The 23,058-nt window shown below is 45.3% G+C and overlaps 1 protein-coding gene across 1 annotated transcript in view; it reads right to left on the bottom strand.

The window, feature by feature from the left end:
- csmd2 (CUB and Sushi multiple domains 2) overlaps positions 1 to 23,058 on the bottom strand; it is a 421,278-nt gene that overhangs the window by 93,429 nt on the left and 304,791 nt on the right. The window contains exons 44-49 of the mRNA XM_045225492.1: positions 12,882 to 13,070; positions 11,155 to 11,340; positions 9,373 to 9,567; positions 6,969 to 7,142; positions 6,511 to 6,684; positions 5,642 to 5,815 (exon numbers count right to left, since the gene is read on the bottom strand). Of these exons, the coding sequence (XP_045081427.1) occupies positions 5,642 to 5,815; positions 6,511 to 6,684; positions 6,969 to 7,142; positions 9,373 to 9,567; positions 11,155 to 11,340; positions 12,882 to 13,070 (1,092 nt within the window). The remainder of the gene's footprint in view (positions 1 to 5,641; positions 5,816 to 6,510; positions 6,685 to 6,968; positions 7,143 to 9,372; positions 9,568 to 11,154; positions 11,341 to 12,881; positions 13,071 to 23,058) is intronic.

The raw sequence follows: 23,058 nt of genomic DNA, 5'->3' as shown, positions 1-23,058 counted from the left end.
ACAGCAGTAGGACTATAACTACCATAGAACTCAGAGATAGTCTATAGACCAACACAGCAGTAGGACTATAACTACCATAGAACTCAGAGATAGTCTATAGACCAACACAGCAGTAGGACTATAACTACCATAGAACTCAGAGATAGTCTATAGACCAATACAGCAGTAGGACTATAACTACCATAGAACTCAGAGATAGTCTATAGACCAACACAGCAGTAGGACTATAACTACCATAGAACTCAGAGATAGTCTATAGACCAATACAGCAGTAGGACTATAACTACCATAGAACTCAGAGATAGTCTATAGACCAATACAGCAGTAGGACTATAACTACCATATAACTCAGAGATAGTCTATAGACCAATACAGCAGTAGGACTATAACTACCATAGAACTCAGAGACAGTCTATAGACCAATACAGCAGTAGGACTATAACTACCATAGAACTCAGAGATAGTCTATAGACCAATACAGCAGTAGGACTATAACTACCATAGAACTCAGAGATAGTCTATAGACCAATACAGCAGTAGGACTATAACTACCATAGAACTCAGAGATAGTCTATAGACCAACACAGCAGTAGGACTATAACTACCATAGAACTCAGAGATAGTCTATAGACCAATACAGCAGTAGGACTATAACTACCATAGAACTCAGAGATAGTCTATAGACCAACACAGCAGTAGGACTATAACTACCATAGAACTCAGAGATAGTCTATAGACCAATACAGCAGTAGGACTATAACTACCATAGAACTCAGAGATAGTCTATAGACCAATACAGCAGTAGGACTATAACTTCCATTATCAACTAAGTCAAAATAGGCTCCATAAGCCGACAAATAAAACCAGTAGAACATATGATGAACTCAGGTTATTTCATTAATCTCTCTACTCAGCATGCCTGCTGTAATGGGACATTTATCAAAAGAATCAATCAAAGGGGCAAACAATTCACACAATGAAACAATGAATGTGCTAGAATTGGCGGGAGACAGCTGAGCCATTCAGCAGAGAGACTCTCCTGTATCTTCGCCACACACCCCTCCCCTTCTTGTCTCAACATTTTAAATTATACTCAAGACACATTATCTTCACACATATTTGAGATGCTTTGCACGGACAGACCAACTCAACCTATTGCCACTCCCACTGCCCAACCGGATGTCTTCCCAATATGCCTCGCCCTACTAGCTTGTGATTTGAAACAATCCACAGCTATTTTTTATTTTTTTAAATAAGCTAATGATCCTTGATTCCTCTGTGGCTAAGTCCATGTTTATTTTGAATGATTAAATGTATTTCTTTATAGACAGGAGTAATTATATAATTTGAGCAAATTGATTTAAATGTACTTCTCTATAGGACCCACCACTATCCTTTCTATTGGTTTTCATTTCAACTTTATTTCCTTGTTCAGAAGCCGAAGGAACAGTCCGAGTCATATTAGCAACCCATCCTAGTTGTTGCATCTTTAGAGTCCCCTTCTTTCTAAGTTTCTAACGGATATTTTAATCTCTGTCACATATGGAACCGCTCTCATCAGGTGTTCTGGTTAGAATGGTGTTTTCCCGTATCAGGTGTTCTGGTTAGAATGGTGTTTTCCCGTATCAGGTGTTCTGGTTAGAATGGTGTTTTCCCGTATCAGGTGTTCTGTTTAGAATGGTGTTTTCCCGTATCAGGTGTTCTGGTTAGAATGGTGTTTTCCCGTATCAGGTGTTCTGGTTAGAATGGTGTTTTCCCGTATCAGGTGTTCTGGTTAGAATGGTGTTTTCCCGTATCAGGTGTTCTGGTTAGAATGGTGTTTTCCCGTATCAGGTGTTCTGTTTAGAATGGTGTTTTCCCGTATCAGGTGTTCTGGTTAGAATGGTGTTTTCCCGTATCAGGTGTTCTGGTTAGAATGGTGTTTTCCCGTATCAGGTGTTCTGGTTAGAATGGTGTTTTCCGTATCAGGTGTTCTGGTTAGAATGGTGTTTTCCCGTATCAGGTGTTCTGGTTAGAATGGTGTTTTCCCCGTATCAGGTGTTCTGGTTAGAATGGTGTTTTCCCGTATCAGGTGTTCTGGTTAGAATGGTGTTTTCCCGTATCAGGTGTTCTGGTTAGAATGGTGTTTTCCCGTATCAGGTGTTCTGGTTAGAATGGTGTTTTCCCGTATCAGGTGTTCTGGTTAGAATGGTGTTTTCCCGTATCAGGTGTTCTGGTTAGAATGGTGTTTTCCCGTATCAGGTGTTCTGGTTAGAATGGTGTTTTCCCGTATCAGGTGTTCTGGTTAGAATGGTGTTTTCCCGTATCAGGTGTTCTGGTTAGAATGGTGTTTTCCCGTATCAGGTGTTCTGTTTAGAATGGTGTTTTCCCGTATCAGGTGTTCTGGTTAGAATGGTGTTTTCCCGTATCAGGTGTTCTGGTTAGAATGGTGTTTTCCCGTATCAGGTGTTCTGGTTAGAATGGTGTTTTCCCGTATCAGGTGTTCTGGTTAGAATGGTGTTTTCCCGTATCAGGTGTTCTGGTTAGAATGGTGTTTTCCCGTATCAGGTGTTCTGGTTAGAATGGTGTTTTCCCGTATCAGGTGTTCTGGTTAGAATGGTGTTTTCCCGTATCAGGTGTTCTGGTTAGAATGGTGTTTTCCCGTATCAGGTGTTCTGGTTAGAATGGTGTTTTCCCGTATCAGGTGTTCTGGTTAGAATGGTGTTTTCCCGTATCAGGTGTTCTGGTTAGAATGGTGTTTTCCCGTATCAGGTGTTCTGGTTAGAATGGTGTTTTCCCGTATCAGGTGTTCTGGTTAGAATGGTGTTTTCCCGTAAATTGCATTTTGGCAACTGTTTGAAAATGAAGTTCTATTGGCTGCTTCATTACAGGAGATGCTTGTTCTGTTAAGATGAATTACCATAATCTAAATGTGATTTCTGTCATTCTGAGCACTGTGGGCGGACGCCATAATGGGTTACGCACCCAATGCATATGGGTCTTGTAAATTTCTCTAATGGCCGGTAAATTAAAATCTTACCGGTCACGTTGTGCGGGCCACATTTTCCCAACGGAAACCCTGAATCACACACACATCCAATCCCATCGAACAAGTGGTCAAAAAAGACCCACCCACACACAAATACAAAAACACATACACAGCTATACACACACACACACACAACTACACACAACTACACAGCTACAACCACACAACTATATCCACACACACACACACACACACACACAACTACACACACACACACAACTACACACACATACACAACTACACACACATACACTACTGGTCAAAAGTTTTAGAACACCTCATTCAAGGATTTTAGTTAATGTTTTATTATTTTCTACATTGTAGAATAATAGTGAAGACACCAAAACTATGAAATAACACATATTGAATCATGTAGTAACCAAAAAAGTGTTAAACAAATCAAAATATATTTTATATTTTATATTTTTCAAAATAGCCACCCTTTGCCTTGATGACAGCTTTGCACACTCTTGGCATTCTCTCAATCAGCTTCATTACATAGTGGTCCTCTGTAGCTCAGCTGGTAGAGCACGGCGCTTGTAACGCCAAGGTAGTGGGTTCGATCCCCGGGACCACCCATACACAAAAATGTATGCATGCATGACTGTAAGTCGCTTGGATAAAAGTGTCTGCTAAATGGCATATTATATTATTATATAGTCACCTGGAATGCATTTCAATTAACAGGTGTGCCTTAAAAGTTAATTTGTTGAATTTCTTTCCTTCTTAGTGCGTGTGAGCCAAGGTAGGGGTGGAATACAGAAGATAGCCCTTTTTGGTAAAAGACCAAGTCCATATTAGTGAGGGGAACGGCACCTCCTTACCTTCAGGCTCTGATCAGTCCCTACACCCAAATGAGGGCATTGTGTTCTTCCACCTCTGGCCTGTTGGTCCCCCTACCTCTGTGGAAGTACAGTTCCCGCTCAGCCCAGTCAAAACTGTTCGCTGCTCTGGCACCCCAATGGTGGAACAAGCTCCCTCACGACGCCAGGACAGCGGAGTCACTCACCACCTTCCGGAGACACTTGAAACCCTACTTCTTTAAGTAATACCTGGGATAGGATAAATTAATCCTTCTACCCCCCCACCCCCCCCCACCCCACCCCCACAAAAATAAATAAATACAATTAAAAAAGGGGGGAAAAACAAATTAAAAACTTTTTTTCATCTTTTTTTTTTAATAATAGAAAAGGAGAAAAAATATTTTAAAAAAAGGTAAAAATAAATTAACATTTAATGAAAAATAATTTTTTTAAAATACAGAAATTATATATATAAAATAAATGAAAATTATAAATATACTCTACAAATTATGAATTAAACAATTTGTAAAATAAAAAAATAAAAAATTGTAAAGTGGTTATCCCACTGGCTATCATAAGGTGAATGCACCAATTTGTAAGTCGCTCTGGATAAGAGCGTCTGCTAAATGACGTAAATGTAAATGTAAATATTATGGTAAGCCCAGCTCAAATAAGTGAAGAGAAATGACAGTCCATCATTACTTTAAGACATGAAGGTCAGTCAATCCGGAAAATGTCAAGACCGCCACAGGAAAGGAAGACCCAGAGTTACCTCTGCTGCAGAGGATAAGTTCATTAGAGTTACCAGCCTCAGAAATGTCAGCCCAAATAAATGTTTCACAGAGTTCAAATAACAGACACATCTCAACATCAACTGTTCAGAGGAGACTGCGTGAATCAGGCCTTCATGGTTGAATTGCTTCAAAGAAACCACTACTAAAGGACATCAATAAGAAGAAGAGACTTGCTTTGGCCAAAAAAACAGAGCAATGGACATTAGACAGGTGGAAATCTATAATTTGGTCTGGAGTCCAAATTTGAGATTTTTGTTTCCAACCGCCGTGTCTTTGTGAGACACGGTGTGGGTGAACGGATGATCTCCGCATGTGTATTTCCCACAGTAAAGCATGGAAGAGGAGGTGTGAGGGTGTGGGGGTGCTTTGCTGGTGACACTGTCTGTGATTTATTTAGAATTCAATGCACACTTAACCAGCATGGCTACCACAGCATTCTGCAGCGATACTCCATCCCATCTGGTTTGGGCTTAGTGGGACTATCATTAGTTTTTCAATAGGACAATGACCCAACACACCTCCAGGCTGTGTAAGGGCTATTTTACCAAGAAGGAGAGTGATGAAGTGCTGCATCAGATGACCTGGCCTCTACAATCCCATGTCATCAACCTAATTGAGATGGTTTGGGATGAGTCGGACGGCAGAGTGAAGGAAAAGCAACCAACAAGTGCTCAGCATATGTGGGAACTCCTTCAAGACTGTTGGAAAAGCATTCCAGGTGAAGCTGGTTGAGAGAATGCCAAGAGTGTGCAAAGCTGTCATCAAGGCAAAGGGTGGCTATTTGAAGAATCTCAAATATAAAATATATTTTCTTTACTTTAACACTTCTTTTGGTTAGTACATGATTCCATATGTGTTATTTCTTAGTTTTGATGTCTTCACTATTATTCTACAATGTAGAAAATAGTTTTAAAAAAATAAAGTAAAACCCTTGAATAAGTAGGTGTTCTGAACTTTGAACCGGTAGTGTAAACAGCGACACACAGCTAGACACACTTCTCGGCCCCCAGACTTACTTTTACACTTGGGCAGGGTGTTGCTCCACTGTCCGTTGGACTGGCAGTGAGACTTCACAGCCCCCTGTAGGACGTAGCCGGAGTTGCAAACGAAGCGCACAATATCGTTCAGGTTGAACTGCGTTCCCTGGGTAACGCCAAAGGTAGGGTTGCCCGGGTGACCACATGTGATCGCTATGGACATAAATAAGACATACATTATCCATCACGATCAATGAACATGCCTGAAGTTATTGTCAACACTACCCCAAAACACATCAGTCATATGTTTTCCAATGCGATTCCACCTTAGCCAGTAGAAGCCATACCCTATAGGTAGACCCAAGACTACAACCCCTTTACGTAGACCCAAGACTACAACCCCTTTACGTAGACCCAAGACTTCAACCCCTTTACGTAGACCCAAGACTACAACCCCTTTACGTAGACCCAAGACTACAACCCCTTTACGTAGACCCAAGACTACAACCCCCTTTACGTAGACCCAAGACTACAACCCCTTTACGTAGACCCAAGACTACAACCCCTTTACGTAGACCCAAGACTACAACCCCTTTACGTAGACCCAAGACTACAACCCCTTTACGTAGACCCAAGACTACAACCCCTTTACGTAGACCCAAGACTACAACCCCTTTACGTAGACCCAAGACTACAACCCCTTTACGTAGACCCAAGACTACAACCCCTTTACGTAGACCCAAGACTACAACCCCTTTACGTAGACCCAAGACTACAACCCCTTTACGTAGACCCAAGACTACAACCCCTTTACGTAGACCCAAGACTACAGCCCCTTTACGTAGACCCAAGACTACAGGCCCCAGAATTGTTCAACCCATCTCAAGCCACCATCTCCGTGTACTTACGGACACAGACAGGGGTTCGTCCGGACCAGCGGTGGTCCTGTTCACAGATGCGTACAGACACCCCGATGAGTCTGAATCCTGGGTTACACTGGTAGACCACACTACCTCTGTAGTTGTAGTTCTCTCCTATGATCTGACCATTCACTATGGGCTCTGGGGTACCGCAGTGACCCGCTAGGGAGGAGGGACAGAACAGAACAGAGACAAAGAAAAACAGTCACATATGTACACAGTTTATATTTATATTATAGTATATATACTATACAGGCTATATTCTGTCTGTCATATATAGGTCCTACATATAGCCACATAAAACACAACGGTAACCAAACACTATGATCTGGTTCTTTGTGAACATAGCTTGATCAACTCAATGTTCAGAGTAGCTGAAATACAACATGGGATTGAACTGGTTAAATCTGGTTGTAACTGACTCTAGCTGGTTCTGGTCCTCTTACCGAGACACTGGACCTGAGATCCACTCCAGAGGCCGTTGGACATGCACTCTCTGACCCGGGACCCCACCAGAGTATAGCCTGTGTTACAGGAGAAGATGGCTGTCGCTCCGAACACCGTCAGAGTCCCGATCTTATTCCCATTCGGAGGAGTGCCCAGGTCCCCACAGGAGATTACTGAGGAGAGGAAACAAGATGAGACAAGCAGAAGAGGGAGAGGAGAGATATATTATTTATTCATCCTAACAGACAAACAAAACATATTAATATGTTCAACTTGGTTTATTTCATTTCGGTAATTGTTTTGATGTCATCCATTTTGTTGGATCAAGTTTTCCTCTCTGCGTTCATTTACATTTTAGTCATTTAGCAGACGCTCTTATCCAGAGCGACTTACAGTTAGTGAGTGCATACATTTTTTATACTGGTCCCCCGTGGGAATGGAACCCACAACCCTGGCGTTGCAAGCGCCATGCTCTACCAACTGAGCTACAGGGGGTTCATTAAGGCTAATCTTTCTCTCTCTCCTCTCTGCATTCATCAAGGCTAATCTTTCTCTCTCTCCTCTGCGTTCATCAATGCTAATCTTTCTCTCTCTCCTCTCTGAGTTCATCAAGGCTGATATTACTCTCTCTCTTCTGCATTCATCAAGGCTAATATTTATCTCTTCCTCTCTTAACAGGAACCCTCGAGGGAAAAAAATATTTGATCCCCTTCTGATTTTGTATGTTTGCCCACTGACAAAGAAATGATCAGTCTATAATTTTAATGGTAGGTTTATTTGAAGAGTGAGAGACAGAATAACAACAACAAAATCCAGAAAAACGCATGTCAAAAATGTTATAAATTTATTTGCATTTTAATGAGGGAAATACGTATTTGACACCGTCTCAATCAGAAAGATTTCTGGCTCCCAGGTGTCTTTTATACAGGTAACGAGCTGAGATTAGGAGCACACTCTTTAAGGGAGTGCTCCTAATCTCAGTTTGTTACCTGTATAAAAGACACCTGTCCACAGAAGCAATCAATCAATCAGATTCCAAACTCTCCACCATGGCCAAGACCAAAGAGCTCTCCAAGGATGTCAGGGACAAGATTGTAGACCTACACAAGGCTGGAATGGTCTACAAGACCAGGTGACAACAGTTGGTGCGATTATTCGCAAATGGAAGAAACACAAAATAACTGTCAATCTCCCTCGGCCTGGGGCTCCATGCAAGATCTCACCTTGTGGAGATGCAATGATCATGAGAACGGTGAGGAATCAGCCCAGAACTACACGGGAGGATCTTGTCAGTGATCTCAAGGCAGCTGGGACCATAGTCACCAAGAAAAAAATGGGTAACACACTATGCCGTGAAGGACTGAAATCCTGTAGCGCCCGCAAGGTGCTCAAGAAAGCACATATACAGGCCCGTCTGAAGTTTGCCAATGAACATATGAATGATTCAGAGGAGAACTGGGTGAAAGTGTTGTGGTCAGATGAGACCAAAATCGAGCTCTTTGGCATCAACTCAACTTGCCGTGTTTGGAGGAAGAGGAATGCTGCCTATGACCCCAAGAACACCATCCCCACCGTCAAACATGGAGGTGGAAACATTATGCTTTGGGGGTGTTTTTCTGCTAAGGGGACAGGACAACTTCACCGCATCAAAGGGACGATGGACGGGGCCATGTACCGTCAAATCTTGGGTGAGAACCTCCTTCCCTCAGCCAGGGCATTGAAAATGGGTCGTGGATGGGTATTCCAGCATGACAATGACCCAAAACACACGGCCAAGGCAACAAAGGAGTGGCTCAAGAAGAAGCACATTAAGGACCTGGAGTGGCCTAGCCAGTCTCCAGACCTTAATCCCATAGAAAATCTGTGGAGGGAGCTGAAGGTTCGAGTTGCCAAACGTCAGCCTCGAAACCTTAATGACTTGGAGAAGATCTGCAAAGAGGAGTGGGACAAAATCCCTCCTGAGATGTGTGCAAACCTGATGGCCAACTACAAGAAACGTCTGTCCTCTGTGAAGGGTTTTGCCACCAAGTACTAAGTCATGTTTTGCAGAGGGGTCAAATACTTATTTCCATCATTAAAATGCAAATCAATTTATAACATTTTTGACATGCGTTTTTCTGGATTTTTTTGTTGTTATTTTGTCTCTCACTGTTCAGATAAACATACCATTAAAATTATAGATGGATCATGTCTTTGTCAGTTGGCAAAAGTACAAAATCAGAAAGAAAGCCTTGGTCAGGTGAATTAGCATTGATAAAGATCTCCATGGTATTTTATCGACTGTGTCTTTCTCATCCTGTAATTGTGAACAAGCTAAATCAACTAAAGCATAACTTGGTTGAGAGCAAAATGCAGATTTTACTGTTCTACAATGCATTGTGGGAGATGTAGTTTCTGACTCACTCTCGCAGGCCGGCCGGGGCTCTGGGTAGTCCCAGGTGCTGTTGGCCTGGCAACGGATGACCCTCTGACCCTTGTAGTAATATCCGGGGTCACAGATGAGCATCATCATGGCGTCGTACTGGCTCTGAGACCCGTAGATCAGCCTCCATCTCCCATGATCCACTGCAGCGTGGCCGATGTCAGGGCAGGTCACAGCTGCAAAGATCAGGGGTCAGATACACATAGGTCAAAGGTCAGAAATGACTAACTGAACTGGTAAGATGTGAAAGGGCTACTCTATTTCATCAATAGGCTATGTTCCTTAGACTATGTATCTGTGTGAAGTACCATGTGACAATAGTTACTACTATGTTATTTTGTGGTCATTGAAAAAAAATGTTTTATCTGAAAATAAAATAAAATAGAGAACATAATTTTCTAAGTGAGGTTATTTATAACCTGAACATGGCACAAGCTTGTAAGTGACACTTCATTCTTGGATCTCAACAGTAATCTGTTTGAAGTGACTGTTAGATGGTGAGGAAGGGATTAATGAACACATACAGCTGTCTGGTTCAACAACAAGCCTTGGGGCTGAACCCTGTCACAACTCACTGTCTAATTCTGAATAAAAACGTATTCTAAATCATTACAAATCTTGGAGGAAATGTAGCCTAAATTATACCTCTGGGAACTCAATGAGAGCTGACCTTTGTGATCTCCAACCAATGAGGACTCACGATAAGGGATCTCCAACCAATGAGGACTCAAGGATGTGAACTCTGTGAATATATACTATATCTGAACAATGAGCATATACAGTGGGGAGAACAAGTATTTGATACACTGCCGATTTTGCAGGTTTTCCTACTTACAAAGCATGTAGAGGTCTGTGATTTTTATCATAGGTACACTTCAATCCCTGCTGCAGTGTGTGCAAACCTGGTCAAGACCTACAGGAAACGTATGATCTCTGTAATTGCAAACAAAGGTTTCTGTACCAAATATTAAGTTCTGCTTTTCTGATGTATCAAATACTTATGTCATGCAATAAAATGCAAATTCATTACTTAAAAATCATACAATGTGATTTTCTGGATTTTTGTTTTAGATTCCGTCTCTCACAGTTGAAGTGTACCTATGATAAAAATTACAGACCTCTACATGCTTTGTAAGTAGGAAAACCTGCAAAATCAGCAGTGTATCAAATACTTGTTCTCCCCACTGTATATATGTCAGAGGAAGACTCCAGCCACCCTAGTCATAGACTGTTCTCTCTGCTATCGCACGGCAAGCGGTTCCGGGGCGCCAAGTCTAGGCCCAAGAGGCTTCTAAACAGGTTCTACCCCCCAAAGCCATAAGACTCCTGAACATCTAGTCAAATGGCTACCCGGACTATTTGCATTGCATTGCCCCCCCCACTCTTTTACGCTGCTGCTACTCTCTGTTTATTATCTATAGTCACTTTAATAACTCTTCCTACATGTACATATTACCTCAATTACCTCGACTAACCGGTGCCCCCACACATTGACTCTGTACTGGTACCCCCTGTATATAGCCTCCCTACTGTTATTTTTACTGCTGCTCTTTCATTATTTGTTACTTTTATTTCATATTATTTTAGATTGTATTTTTTTGTGTGATTTTTTTGTGTATTCTTTCTTAAAACTGCATTGTTGGTTAAGGGCTTTTAAGTAAGCATTTCACTGTAAGGTCTACACCTGTTGTATTCGGCGCATGTGACAAATAGCATTTGATTTGATTTGATATTTATGTCTCCAATCGATGAGGACTACTCACGTATGCAGCGGGGAGGGGCTTCATTGGGGCTCCACCTCCCAGACGACTGACAGACGACTGACACAGCCAGGGGGCTGGCCAATCTGAAGCCAGGGTTGCACTGGTACATGGCCCTGGCACCAAGAGTGAAGTCCTGCCCGACTATACTACCGTTTACTGGAGGTATAGGCATCCCACAGGCCATCACTGGAGAGAGAAGGGGGGAGAGGAAGGGAAGGAGGGAGGAGGAACAAAGAGAGAGAGAGAGAGAGAGAGAGAGAGAGAGAGAGAGAGAGAGAGAGAGAGAGAGAGAGAGAGAGAGAGAGAGAGAGAGAGAGAGAGAGAGAGAGAGAGAGAGAGCGAGAGAGAGAGAGAGAAAAAAAAAACAGCATTTGCAAAATTGAAAACAGAGCTAGGGTAAATATGGATTTAACCAAGATGGAATAAGGGTTTAAAGGCCATAACATAAAACCATCCAGAAGATCTCTGTGTGCATAGAGCTTCTCTCACAACATGCTCTCACTCTGACCGGCATTATCGTGGAGTAAACATTAGCTTGTCCCCGTCAGCGCTCGGGTAAACACTACCTGTCTGCCTCTTAAAAGGCCACCCTGTTCCCTACTAGAGCCCTGGTCAAACGTAGTGCAGTATTTAGGGACTAGGGTGGGACTTTGGTTCGCAATTTAGACTACTGATTACACCTGCAGTAGACTTTAGAAGCACACAATGGCCGCCCCGCTGTTACCAGTTTCCACCTGCACTGCTGTTGTTGATACAGCATCACCGCAGCTGGTTACCTGAGTAGGGCTGTGAGGTGATTTAATACCTTAGTTTTGCTTTCTGAGAGAAGGCATACATTATACATCTTCTATCAAACAATCTAGATCTTCTATCAAACAATGTATATCTTCCATCAAACAATCTATATCTTCTATCAAACAATCTAGATCTTCCATCAAACAATCTATATCTTCCATATAAATGTGTGAACTACTTTTCAGAATTTAGGCTTAAAATTAATTCCATAAACCTTTTCGTGCATGTTATTCACTTCAATAATTTATCCTCCATCCCCCTCAAGGACATCTTCACATCATGTTACTTCTCTTTAGCCAGCAAGTCAATAAGTCAATATTTAATTTCCAAGCTATTCATTTTGTGAAATACCAAATGTTTGTAACTTTTCTGTGACAAAATATTAACGTGAGCTCTTCAGTTAAGTCATGGTCAACAACTCCCTGTTTACAATTCAAGAGAACCCACACCACCCACAGCAGAATCAATGCATTGGAAACCTTGACATGAGCATTTCTATGCAATAGAATGAGAGATTTTGAAAGCGTACCAGAAAGCAATCAACATCTGAATAGATCAATGCAAAGAATACTGTAAAATCATTAAACCTATTCAGTTTCAGTCAATGCAGTATTGCTTTATGTCTAAAGCCCGGCCAACTGTATTGAAGTGGCTGGTTTCAATTCAGCCACTGATTTTGACCAATTTGGGCCAATTAAGTGCCCAGGGAGAGGTGAAAACTTGTACTGAAGCCCCAAAGGACCTGAGTTGACCATCCATGATCTGTGGTATTCACTTCCATCAAAATAGGCACCAGAAAAATTCCCAGTAGCTAGTTGTATTAATTAAATATGCACATAAATCTGAACCCACCGAATGGACTACAAGGCCCGGTGCTTTGGGCCTTGTTGTCAGGGAGAACCACAAGCCTTCGTTATGGTTCATGTCCTTACCTTGGCAGAGGGGTACGGGTGCGTTCCATATGTAGATCCCCTGGGGGGTGTGGGTGCAGGTGGCACTGCTCTGGCCAATCAGACGGAAGCCCTGGTCACAGCTGAAGCGCAGGGTACTGCCCAGCTTGGTGCCTGTCTGACTGTGGACTGTTCCATTGAGAGGGCTGCTGGGGGTGCTGCAGTACGCCGCTGTGAATAAACAAACAACAAACACATTTAATGAAACAACAACAACATTTTAATGACCTGACTAAATCTGAAACGTTTTCAAAAGTTTGCTAGGGGGGGCTGTAATACGTTGCTGTGGATGAATTAGTTTTTCCTTAACTTTCACAAAAGTTGGTTGAAACAATGGTAATATGCAACTACAATGAGCAATGCTCACTGAGCATTTACAGTAAAACGGTCAATTCTTCTTATGTTTCAAAACCAACAAAGGACATACAAACAGAAAATTAGGTAGAGTGAGAGAGAGAGAAAGAAGCAGACAGAAAGAAGCAGAGAGAGAGAGACAGAGACTTACAGAGAGAGACAGAGAGAGACAGAGGGAGAGAAAGAGACAGAGAGGGAGAGAGACAGAGAGAGAGGGAGAGAGAGAGAGAGAGAGAGAGGGAGAGTGAGAGAGGGAGGGAGAGAGAGACAGTGACAGAGAGAGAGAGAGAGAGAGAGAGAGAGAGAGAGAGAGAGAGAGAGAGAGAGAGAGAGAGAGAGAGAGAGATGCAGAGACAGCCAGACAGCGAGAGAGAGAGAGAGAGAGAGAGAGAGAGAGAGAGAGAGAGACAGAGAGACAGAGACAGAGAGAGATAGACAGAGAGAGAGAGAGACAGATATACAGAGAGAGAGACAGAGAGAGAGATATACAGAGAGAGACAGAGAGAGAGAGAGAGAGAGAGAGAGAGAGAGAGAGAGAGAGAGAGAGAGAGAGAGAGAGAGAGAGAGAGAGAGAGAGAGAGAGAGAGAGAGAGAGAGAGAGAGAGAGAGAGACAGTGACAGAGAGACAGTGACAGTGACAGAGACAGAGAGAGAGAGATAAGACAGGCTATGTGCACACTGCCCACAAAATGAGGTGGAAACTGAGCTGAACTTCCTAACCTCCTGCCAAATGTATGACCATATTAGAGACACATATTTCCCTCAGATTACAGCGATCCACCGAATTCGAAAACAAACCCAATTTTGATAAACTCCCTTATCTACTGGGTGAAAAACCACAGTGTGCCATCACAGCAGCAAGATTTGTGACCTGTTGCCACAAGAAAAGGGCAACCAGTGAAGAACAAACACCATTGTAAATACAACCCATATTTATGTTTATTTATTTTCCCATTTGTACTTTAACTATTTGCACATTGTTACAACACTGTATATAGACATAATATGACATTTGAAATGTCTTTATTCTTTTGGAACTTCTGAGTGTAATGTTTACTGTTAATATTTATTGTTTATTTCTCTTTTGTTTACTATCTACTTCACTTGCTTTGGCAATGTTAACACACGTTTCCCATGCCAATAAAGCCCTTAAATTGAAATTGAAATTGAAATTGAAATTGAATTGAGAGAGAGGTCATGCTCAACATGAGGTCCTGATTTATTTCTGTGTTTTTAGTTTATAGAATGAGATAAACACTCGACTCAAAAAAAGAATAATTCAAGACAAGAAGTGATGAACAACAACTCAATTCAATCAGAATAGAAGAATAAGTAACTTTCCCCCTCAAATTAAGAAGTTTTAACTCTCTCTAGCTAGTTACACCACAAAACCCTAGCCAGCAGGCTAACAAGACAGCCAGAAAATGGAGCTATAATAAACCTAGCAAGGGGAGTTAATACAACTACATCAAACGACCAAACTGAGAAAATCAAAAAGAAGCACGGACTCCAACTTTAAACATATCTTCTGTTTTTTTGTGTGAAGATTTTTCACTCCTTTTGCTGGTTTTTGAGCTAAACAGGAGCTAGCTAGCAACAGCAGCAGACAAACACAACTGGTTGCCATGGCAACGGTGCAGCAGAACAGAGCAGCAGCAGCAGAACAGAGCAGCAGCAGCAGTAGTAGCAGAGCCCACAGGCACCATGTCCCCACTCCCCCTCAGCGCTGAGTCCATTCTCTACCCTCCAGAGGCCACAGGCACCATGTCCCCACTCCCCCTCAGCGCTGAGTCCATTCTCTACCCCCCCAGAGGCCACAGGCACCATGTCCCCACTCCCCCTCAGCGCTGAGTCAATTCTCTACCCTCCAGAGCCCACAGGCACCATGTCCCTACTCCCCCTCAGCGCTGAGTCCATTCTCTACCCTCCAGAGGCCCACAGGCACCATGTCCCCACTCCCCCTCAGAGCTGAGTCCATTCTCTACCCTCCAGAGGCCACAGGCACCATGTCCCCACTCCCCCTCAGCACTGAGTCCATTCTCTACCCTCCAGAGGCCCACAGGCACCATGTCCCCACTCCCCCTCAGCGCTGAGTCCATTCTCTACCCTCCAGAGGCCACAGGCACCATGTCCCCACTCCCCCTCAGCGCTGAGTCCATTCTCTACCCTCCAGAGTTCACAGGCACCATGTCCCCACTCCCCCTCAGAGCTGAGTCCATTCTCTACCCTCCAGAGGTCCACAGGCACCATGTCCCCACTCCCCCTCAGCGCTGAGTCCATTCTCTACCCTCCAGAGGCCACAGGCACCATGTCCCCACTCCCCCTCAGAGCTGAGTCCATTCTCTACCCTCCAGAGGTCCACTGGCACCATGTCCCCACTCCCCCTCAGCGCTGAGTCCATTCTCTACCCCCCAGAGGCCAAAAATGACACAACAAGGAAAGCTTTTAAACAGAATCTACTAAAGGGGAGGCCAGAAACCCCTTTCACAGACCTCTACAAAAACGGTGATGTGAGTAATCTCATCTTTCTCACTGACCAGCCAAATGCATGGCGCTCAGCAGTCTGCTCTCACTACCCATCCATAAAGAAAGAGGGAATCTGTAATGGGTGGAAGCTGAAAGTCAAAGAGACAGACGACCCTGACAGCACCATGATAACAATCAACCTCTACAAGACTGGGACTGTCATGGTGCAAGGCAACCTTAGGCTGTTTGAAACAGACTTTCAGACCATTAAGGAGAGAGCAGAGAGAGAGAAGGACACCACCAGTGACATGCCCTCCCACAAGACAAACTCCACCAGCAGCACCCTCACCCCCACTTTCCCCACCCAAAAAGGCACATCCAGCACCTCTCTTCCCACCATAGTGGAGGACACGCCCCAGGAGGAGAGCGACCCCCTCAGTGCAGAGCAGGCTCAGGCCCTCCTCACCACCATGGCTGCCATGAGGGATCAGTTCACCACACTGGAGGGAGAGGTGGTCCTGCTCAGGGAGAGTGTGAGCAAACAGCAACCAGACATCCACACCTTAGAGGAGCTCCTAACCAAGGTGCGGACAGAGCAGGACAGCAGCCTTGCAACACAACTGAAAAAAGTTCAGCAAGAGAGAGACGGACTCAAAAGAGAGCTGGCTGATCTAACAAAGGAGGTGAGAGAGCTCCAAAAATACAGGCAGAGCAGTAATAACGAGCTGACCACACTAAGAGAGGAGCTGCAGGAGAGAAAGAGAACAGAGGACAGGCTGCAGGAGCAGCTAGATCACCACTCTATGACCTGCCCTCACACAGCAGAGGAGCCCACCTCAACCAGCCAGGCCTCCCCAGCCCTGCCGGCTGCATGCCTCCCCCAGCCCCCAGAACAGCCTCCCACTGACAGCGGCACCGGCACAGACCAGCCACACCCCAGCTCCAACACCCACCAGCCCCAACTCTACCCCCTCCAGTACAGAAGAAACACTGGCTGACATTGTCCTGTTGATGGACTCAAATCGAACCTTTTCCCTAGACACAAAACGAGAAAGGTGTGGTGCCCAACAACGCAGAATGCCATGGAGCTGCTTGATAAGGCCCAGCTCAGGTCGCCAAGCCACATAATCATACACACCGGAAGCAATGACCTGCGTGCTCAGCAGGAGAGGGTGTCGACTTCACTATGGGGACTGATTGAGAAGGCCTCCGCAATCTTCCCCAACTCAAGGATCGTGTTGTCAACCCTTCTACAGAGGAAGGACTTCCACCCTGCCACAATCCAAAGAATAAACGCCAGCCTCTCCCGGGACTGTGCCCTGCGACCCAATGTACACCTGGCCCACCATCCCACCCTCGATCTGGACTGTCTCTATGACCATGTTCACCTGTACAGGGAGACAGTCCCCATCCTTGCTAAGACTCTCAAGGACGTCGCTTTAAACTGCAGCCCGACCTCTCCACCCAGGAACAGCGGAGCAATCTCCACCCCCCAGAGATCACCGAGACAACACCCCGGACCAGCACCCTGGACCCCCCAGCCACGGCCACAGCACCACCAACCTCAATGCCCACCACATTCAGCACAGACCGCCCCCAACAACGAAATGAGTGACATCAAACAAATACTGAGTCTACTATGCTCACATGTGATAGGCCGAGGGTCATGGTAAGATGAGCACAAGAACTCCACCATCCTCACACTACATCCACCCAAGTGGCATGACACAAATACTATCTTAAATGATAAACAAATCACATTTGCATAATAAGAGTTTACGTTAATTGCAAAATCCTATTTTAATAGTTCTTGTTGGATTGTGAGTGTTTATCTCATTTTGAAGGTAAAGAAAATACAGTTATGAAATATTTTTAAGTTGCATGTTTGAATTTACAAGGATTTAAGTCCTCTGCTTTTGGGCTAAAGAGCAGAAACCCAGACTTCCTTAAAGAAATGGATGATGTTGATATTGTAGTACTACAGGAAACATGGTGCAGAGGTGATGTTTCCACTGGCTGTCCACTAGGTTATAGGGAGATAATCGTACCATCCACCAAATTAAAAGGAATCACACAGGGCAGAGACTCAGGGGGAATGCTAATATGGTATAAATCTGAACTAACTAATTCAATCGAATTGATCAAAACAGGATAATTATTTATCTGGTTAGAAATCAACAACGTCATCCTCTGTGCCACATACATTCCCCCTCAGAGTCACCCTACTTCAATGAAGAGAGTTTCTCCATTCTAGAGGGGGAGATCAGTCACTTTCAGGCCCAAGGCAACGTGCTGGTCTGTGGAGACCTGAATGCTAGAACAGCAGAAGAACTAGACACTATTAACAGTCATGTGGACAAACACCTACCAGGATGCAACAGCATTTCCCTTCCCACATACCCCCCAGAAACAACTATGGTAAAGTGAAAAACTAAAATGGAGTACAGCTCCTGAAGCTCCGTCGAACACTGGGTCTATACATAGTCAATGGTAGGTTAAGAGGGGACTCTTTTGGTAGGTACACCTACAGCTCATCCCTTGGCAGCAGTACTGTAGACTACTTCATCACCGACCTCAACACAGTCTCTCAGAGCCTTCACAGTCAGCCCACTAACACCTCTCTCAGACCACCAAATAAATTACATGGTACTAAACAGACCTATAGATGGAGTGCAAACAGCACAGAAATCTACCAAAATGCAATTAGTAGCCAAAAAATACAATCTCTCCTTGACAACTTTTTAGCCTTAACATTCTCCTACAGCAATGAAGGTGTACATTTGGCCGTTTGGAACATAAACTTTATATTTGACAAATTAGCCTCCTTGGCTAATCTAAAGAAACATAAGAGCAAAACAAAAATAATAGATCATGAAAAATTGTTTGATAATGATTACAAAAATGTAAGAAAGTCATTGAGAAATATTTCTAATCATAAACACAGAGACCCAGACAACAAAAATATATGTCTTCAATATGGGGAAACACTGAAGCAATACAAACACACCCTAAGAACAAAAAAGGAACCGAACATTAGAAATCAGCTGGATGTGATTGAGGAATCCATAGAATCAAACCACTTCTGGGAGAATTGGAATAAATTAATGAGGAATTGGCTATCCAAAATGGGGATATGTGGAGAAATCACTTTGCAAACCTCTACAGCAATATAACAAAGAGCCCAGAACAACAAGATATACAAGAAAAATTACAAATCCTTGAATCAGCAGTCAAAGACTATCAGAATCCTGTGGATACCCCAATTACAGAACAAGAATTATTGGAAAACGTTGCACTCTCCAACCCAAAAAGGCCTGTGGTGCTGATGGTATTTTAAATGAAATGATCAAGTATACAGAGCACACATTCAAATTGGCTATACTCAAACTCTTCAACATTGTCCTAACTGCAGGTATTTTCCCCGATATTTGGAACAAAGGATTGATCACACCAATCTATAAAAATGGAGACAAATTTGACTCAAATAATTACAGAAGAATTTGTGTTAACAGCAACTTGGGGACATTTCTCTGCAGTATCATAAACAGCAGACTACATAATTTCCTTGATGAACACAACGTCCTAAGCAGAAGCCAGATCAGATTTTTTTTTATGATCGTACAAGAGACCACATTTACACCACAATCTAATTGACAAAACAAAGGCAAAATCTACTTGTGTTTTGGAGGGTAAACATATTATGTTATTAAATCAATGTACACTAAAAACAAATGTGTGGTTAAAATTGGCAACAAGCAAACATACTTATTCTCTCAGGGACGTGGAGTGAAACAGGGCTGCCCAATAAGTCCAACACTATTTAACATCTACATTAATGAATTGGCAAAAACATTAGAAGAATTGGCAGCACCTGGTCTCACCTGGTCACACCCAGAGTGTTAACATCTAACAAGTCCTCCAGACCCCCTCGCCAGTCCCCAGTCCTCCAGACCCCCTCACCAGTCCCCAGTCCTCCAGACCCCCTCACCAGTCCCCAGTCCTCCAGACCCCCTCACCAGTCCCCAGTCCTCCAGACCCCCTCGCCAGTCCCCAGTCCTCCAGACCCCCTTGCCAGTCCCCAGTCCTCCAGACCCCCTTGCCAGTCCCCAGTCCTCCAGACCCCCTCGCCAGTCCCCAGTCCTCCAGACCCCCTCACCAGTCCCCAGTCCTCCAGACCCCCTCACCAGTCCCCAGTCCTCCAGACCCCCTCACCAGTCCCCAGTCCTCCAGACCCCTCACCAGTCCCCAGTCCTCCAGACCCCCTCGCCAGTCCCCAGTCCTCCAGACCCCCTCGCCAGTCTCCAGTCCTCCAGACCCCCCTTGCCAGTCCCCAGTCCTCCAGACCCCCTTGCCAGTCCCCAGTCCTCCAGACCCCCTCACCAGTCCCCAGTCCTCCAGACCCCCTCGCCAGTCCCCAGTCCTCCAGACCCCTCGCCAGTCCCCAGTCCTCCAGACCCTCGCCAGTCCCCAGTCCTCCAGACCCCCTTGCCAGTCCCCAGTCATCCAGACCCCCTTGCCAGTCCCCAGTCCTCCAGACCCCCTCACCAGTCCCCAGTCCTCCAGACCCCCTCACCAGTCCCCAGTCCTCCAGACCCCCTCACCAGTCCCCAGTCCTCCAGACCCCCTCACCAGTCCCCAGTCCTCCAGACCCCCTTGCCAGTCCCCAGTCCTTCAGACCCCCTTGCCAGTCCCCAGTCCTCCAGACCCCTCACCAGTCCCCAGTCCTCCAGACCCCCTCACCAGTCCCCAGTCCTCCAGACCCCCTCACCAGTCCCCAGTCCTCCAGACCCCCTTGCCAGTCCCCAGTCCTCCAGACCCCCTTGCCAGTCCCCAGTCCTCCAGACCCCCCTTGCCAGTCCCCAGTCCTCCAGACCCCCTCACCAGTCCCCAGTCCTCCAGACCCCCTCACCAGTCCCCAGTCCTCCAGACCCCCTCGCCAGTCCCAAGTCCTCCAGACCCCCTTGCCAGTCCCCAGTCTCTGCCGTCACGTGCAGTGGCGGAAACATTGGTGGCCCCTCCCCCTTTGGCCGCTCAAACACCCCCTTTACCGGCTCAGACAGTGCCTCCTGGACTTCCCCCAGGAATCTCTCCAGCAGCATAAGAGATGTTAGTCCTGTTTGTTTTGCTAGGACTTCTGGGGTTTTCCATCCATCCTCTCCCAGCAGTCGCAGGTCACCCAGCCTTAGTAATCCCGCTTCCATCAGTCGCCTCTTCAGGGTGGCCGAATGAACCAATCTCAAAAGGATGGCTGGGTTGTGGAAGATAGGCTCCTCCCACACCCACAGCCCAGGCTCCACACCCCCTTCTCGTGTGGAACTTAGTAGCTGCCAGGCCCTCAGCACCGCAGAGTAAAAATCAGAGAGACCTGCTGTACTCAGCTCCTCCAGCCTCATGAGGAATAGCTGCAGGTCCAACCCAATCCGCAAGCTCTCCTCAGCAGCGCGCATGCTGGTTCCCTCCATCTGACATCAGTATGGTACAGCAGTCTATGCCTGTCAACACACCCATGCCTGTCCAGCACACTCCCTGCAGTCTCCTGGTAGCAGGCCCAAAAAAGGCTCAATGGCTAGTGTATATAACTGCCCTGATAGAGGGCATCCTTGTCTAATGCCCTGCCTCACCCAGACTGGCCTACTGAGCCCCCCTCCCACCTTGACCATACATGACACCCCAGCATACAACATCTTCGCATAGGCCAAAAACCTTTTCCCAAACCCAAACACAGACATCACATTAAACAGATACTCATGGTCCACTCTATCAAAAGCTTTCTCTTGATCTAAAGAGATCAGACCAATGTTCACATTAGAACTTTTCGACAAGTCCAACATGTCCCTGATTAAGAACAAGTTGTCCGTGATTGAGTGTCCCGGTACACAATATGTCTGGTCCTTGTGTACTATAGAGTCCAGATGGGACTTCAGTCTGTTAGCGAGGACCTTGGCAAATGTCTTGTAGTCCGCACAGAGCAATGCCACAGGCCTCCAGTTCTTAAGATCACACAAGTCCACTTTTTTGGGCAGGAGAGTCAGAGCCGCCTGCCTGCAGCTCATAGGCAACACTCCTACCCCGACGCACTCACGCAATACACAAAAGAAGTCCAGTCCAATTATTCCCCAGAATGTTTTATAAAACTCCACTGGGAGTCCATTGACCTGGGGGACATCTGGGTTACGGCCTCTGCCAGTTCATGGGACAACAGGGGAATGTCCATTTCATCCCTCTGTACCAGAGAGAGCTTAGGGAGTTCTGCAAACAAAACCTGAGCACACATAGGATCACACAGTTCTGCCCTATACAACTCCGTATAAAACTCCACAGTCCGCTCCCGCATCTCCCCCACCACAGAGGTCACCCGCCCATCCGAAAGACGTAGACAATGCATACCCTTGGCTTCACCGCTCTGTCTTTCCAAACCAAAGAAGAAGGATCTATCCATCTCCTTGAGCATGGATAACCTAGGTCTTACACGTGCTCCCTTTGCTTTAACCTGGAAAAAAACTGCCCAGGTCCCTACGTATGCGTCTCATGGCCCCAGCCTCATCTACACCACCATCTATAGCATGACTAGGCCCAGCCTCTTCTGCCTGTGTCTCATGGCCTCCTGCACGTTGACCTCTATTTCCCCCACTGGTGCTTGAACCCTCACCTTGTCTGCTGCCTTTATGTGGGCACGCAAAGCTCTTATGCCCCAAATCCCCACTCTCAAAACACCGTAGACTATCTGTGCTGGCAAACCCTGCGTAGAGCCCCTCCCCATGCCTCACTTTAAAATGCACATTTAACTGTTGCTCATTGTTATTCAGAAACATGAACACTTGCCTCCGGAACGAAACAACACGCTTGACAGTATCTGCCTGAAAACCTGCCGACAGTTCACGAAAACCACTAGCAAACTTACCAAAACGACTCAACTCCTTCCCGATTTGATCATCCGTAATAAACTGAGGCAAATTTGCAACTACCACCCTAGTCGAAGGGGTAGAAAGAGGAGAAATTGGCACCAACATCCCTTACAAATATTCCACTAGAAAAGAGCCTACCCACCAAATGTGCTCTTTTCATGAACACAACCACAGCTTTGTTCATTCTGGAAGCGGAATGTATAAATTCAGCTCCTACCTGTTCGCCGACCGTGAGCAGAACCTCCTCCACCTTAATTCCATTCTCAGGAACACACCTGAATCCATGCCGTAACGACAGCGTCTCCTCCGCGCTAGGCTGCGAAGCCATCGCTCACACCTCACCGTTCAAAACCCCAGGAAACTAAACCTCTGTACTCTTCCTCCCTAACTTTGATTATAAAAACTGTGGGTAGCACTAAAACAAACAGTGAATT

Source organism: Coregonus clupeaformis, chromosome 16 (genome assembly GCF_020615455.1).
Source record: "Coregonus clupeaformis isolate EN_2021a chromosome 16, ASM2061545v1, whole genome shotgun sequence".
Taxonomy (NCBI): domain Eukaryota; kingdom Metazoa; phylum Chordata; class Actinopteri; order Salmoniformes; family Salmonidae; genus Coregonus; species Coregonus clupeaformis.
This window is presented reverse-complemented; position numbering and strand designations above follow the sequence as displayed.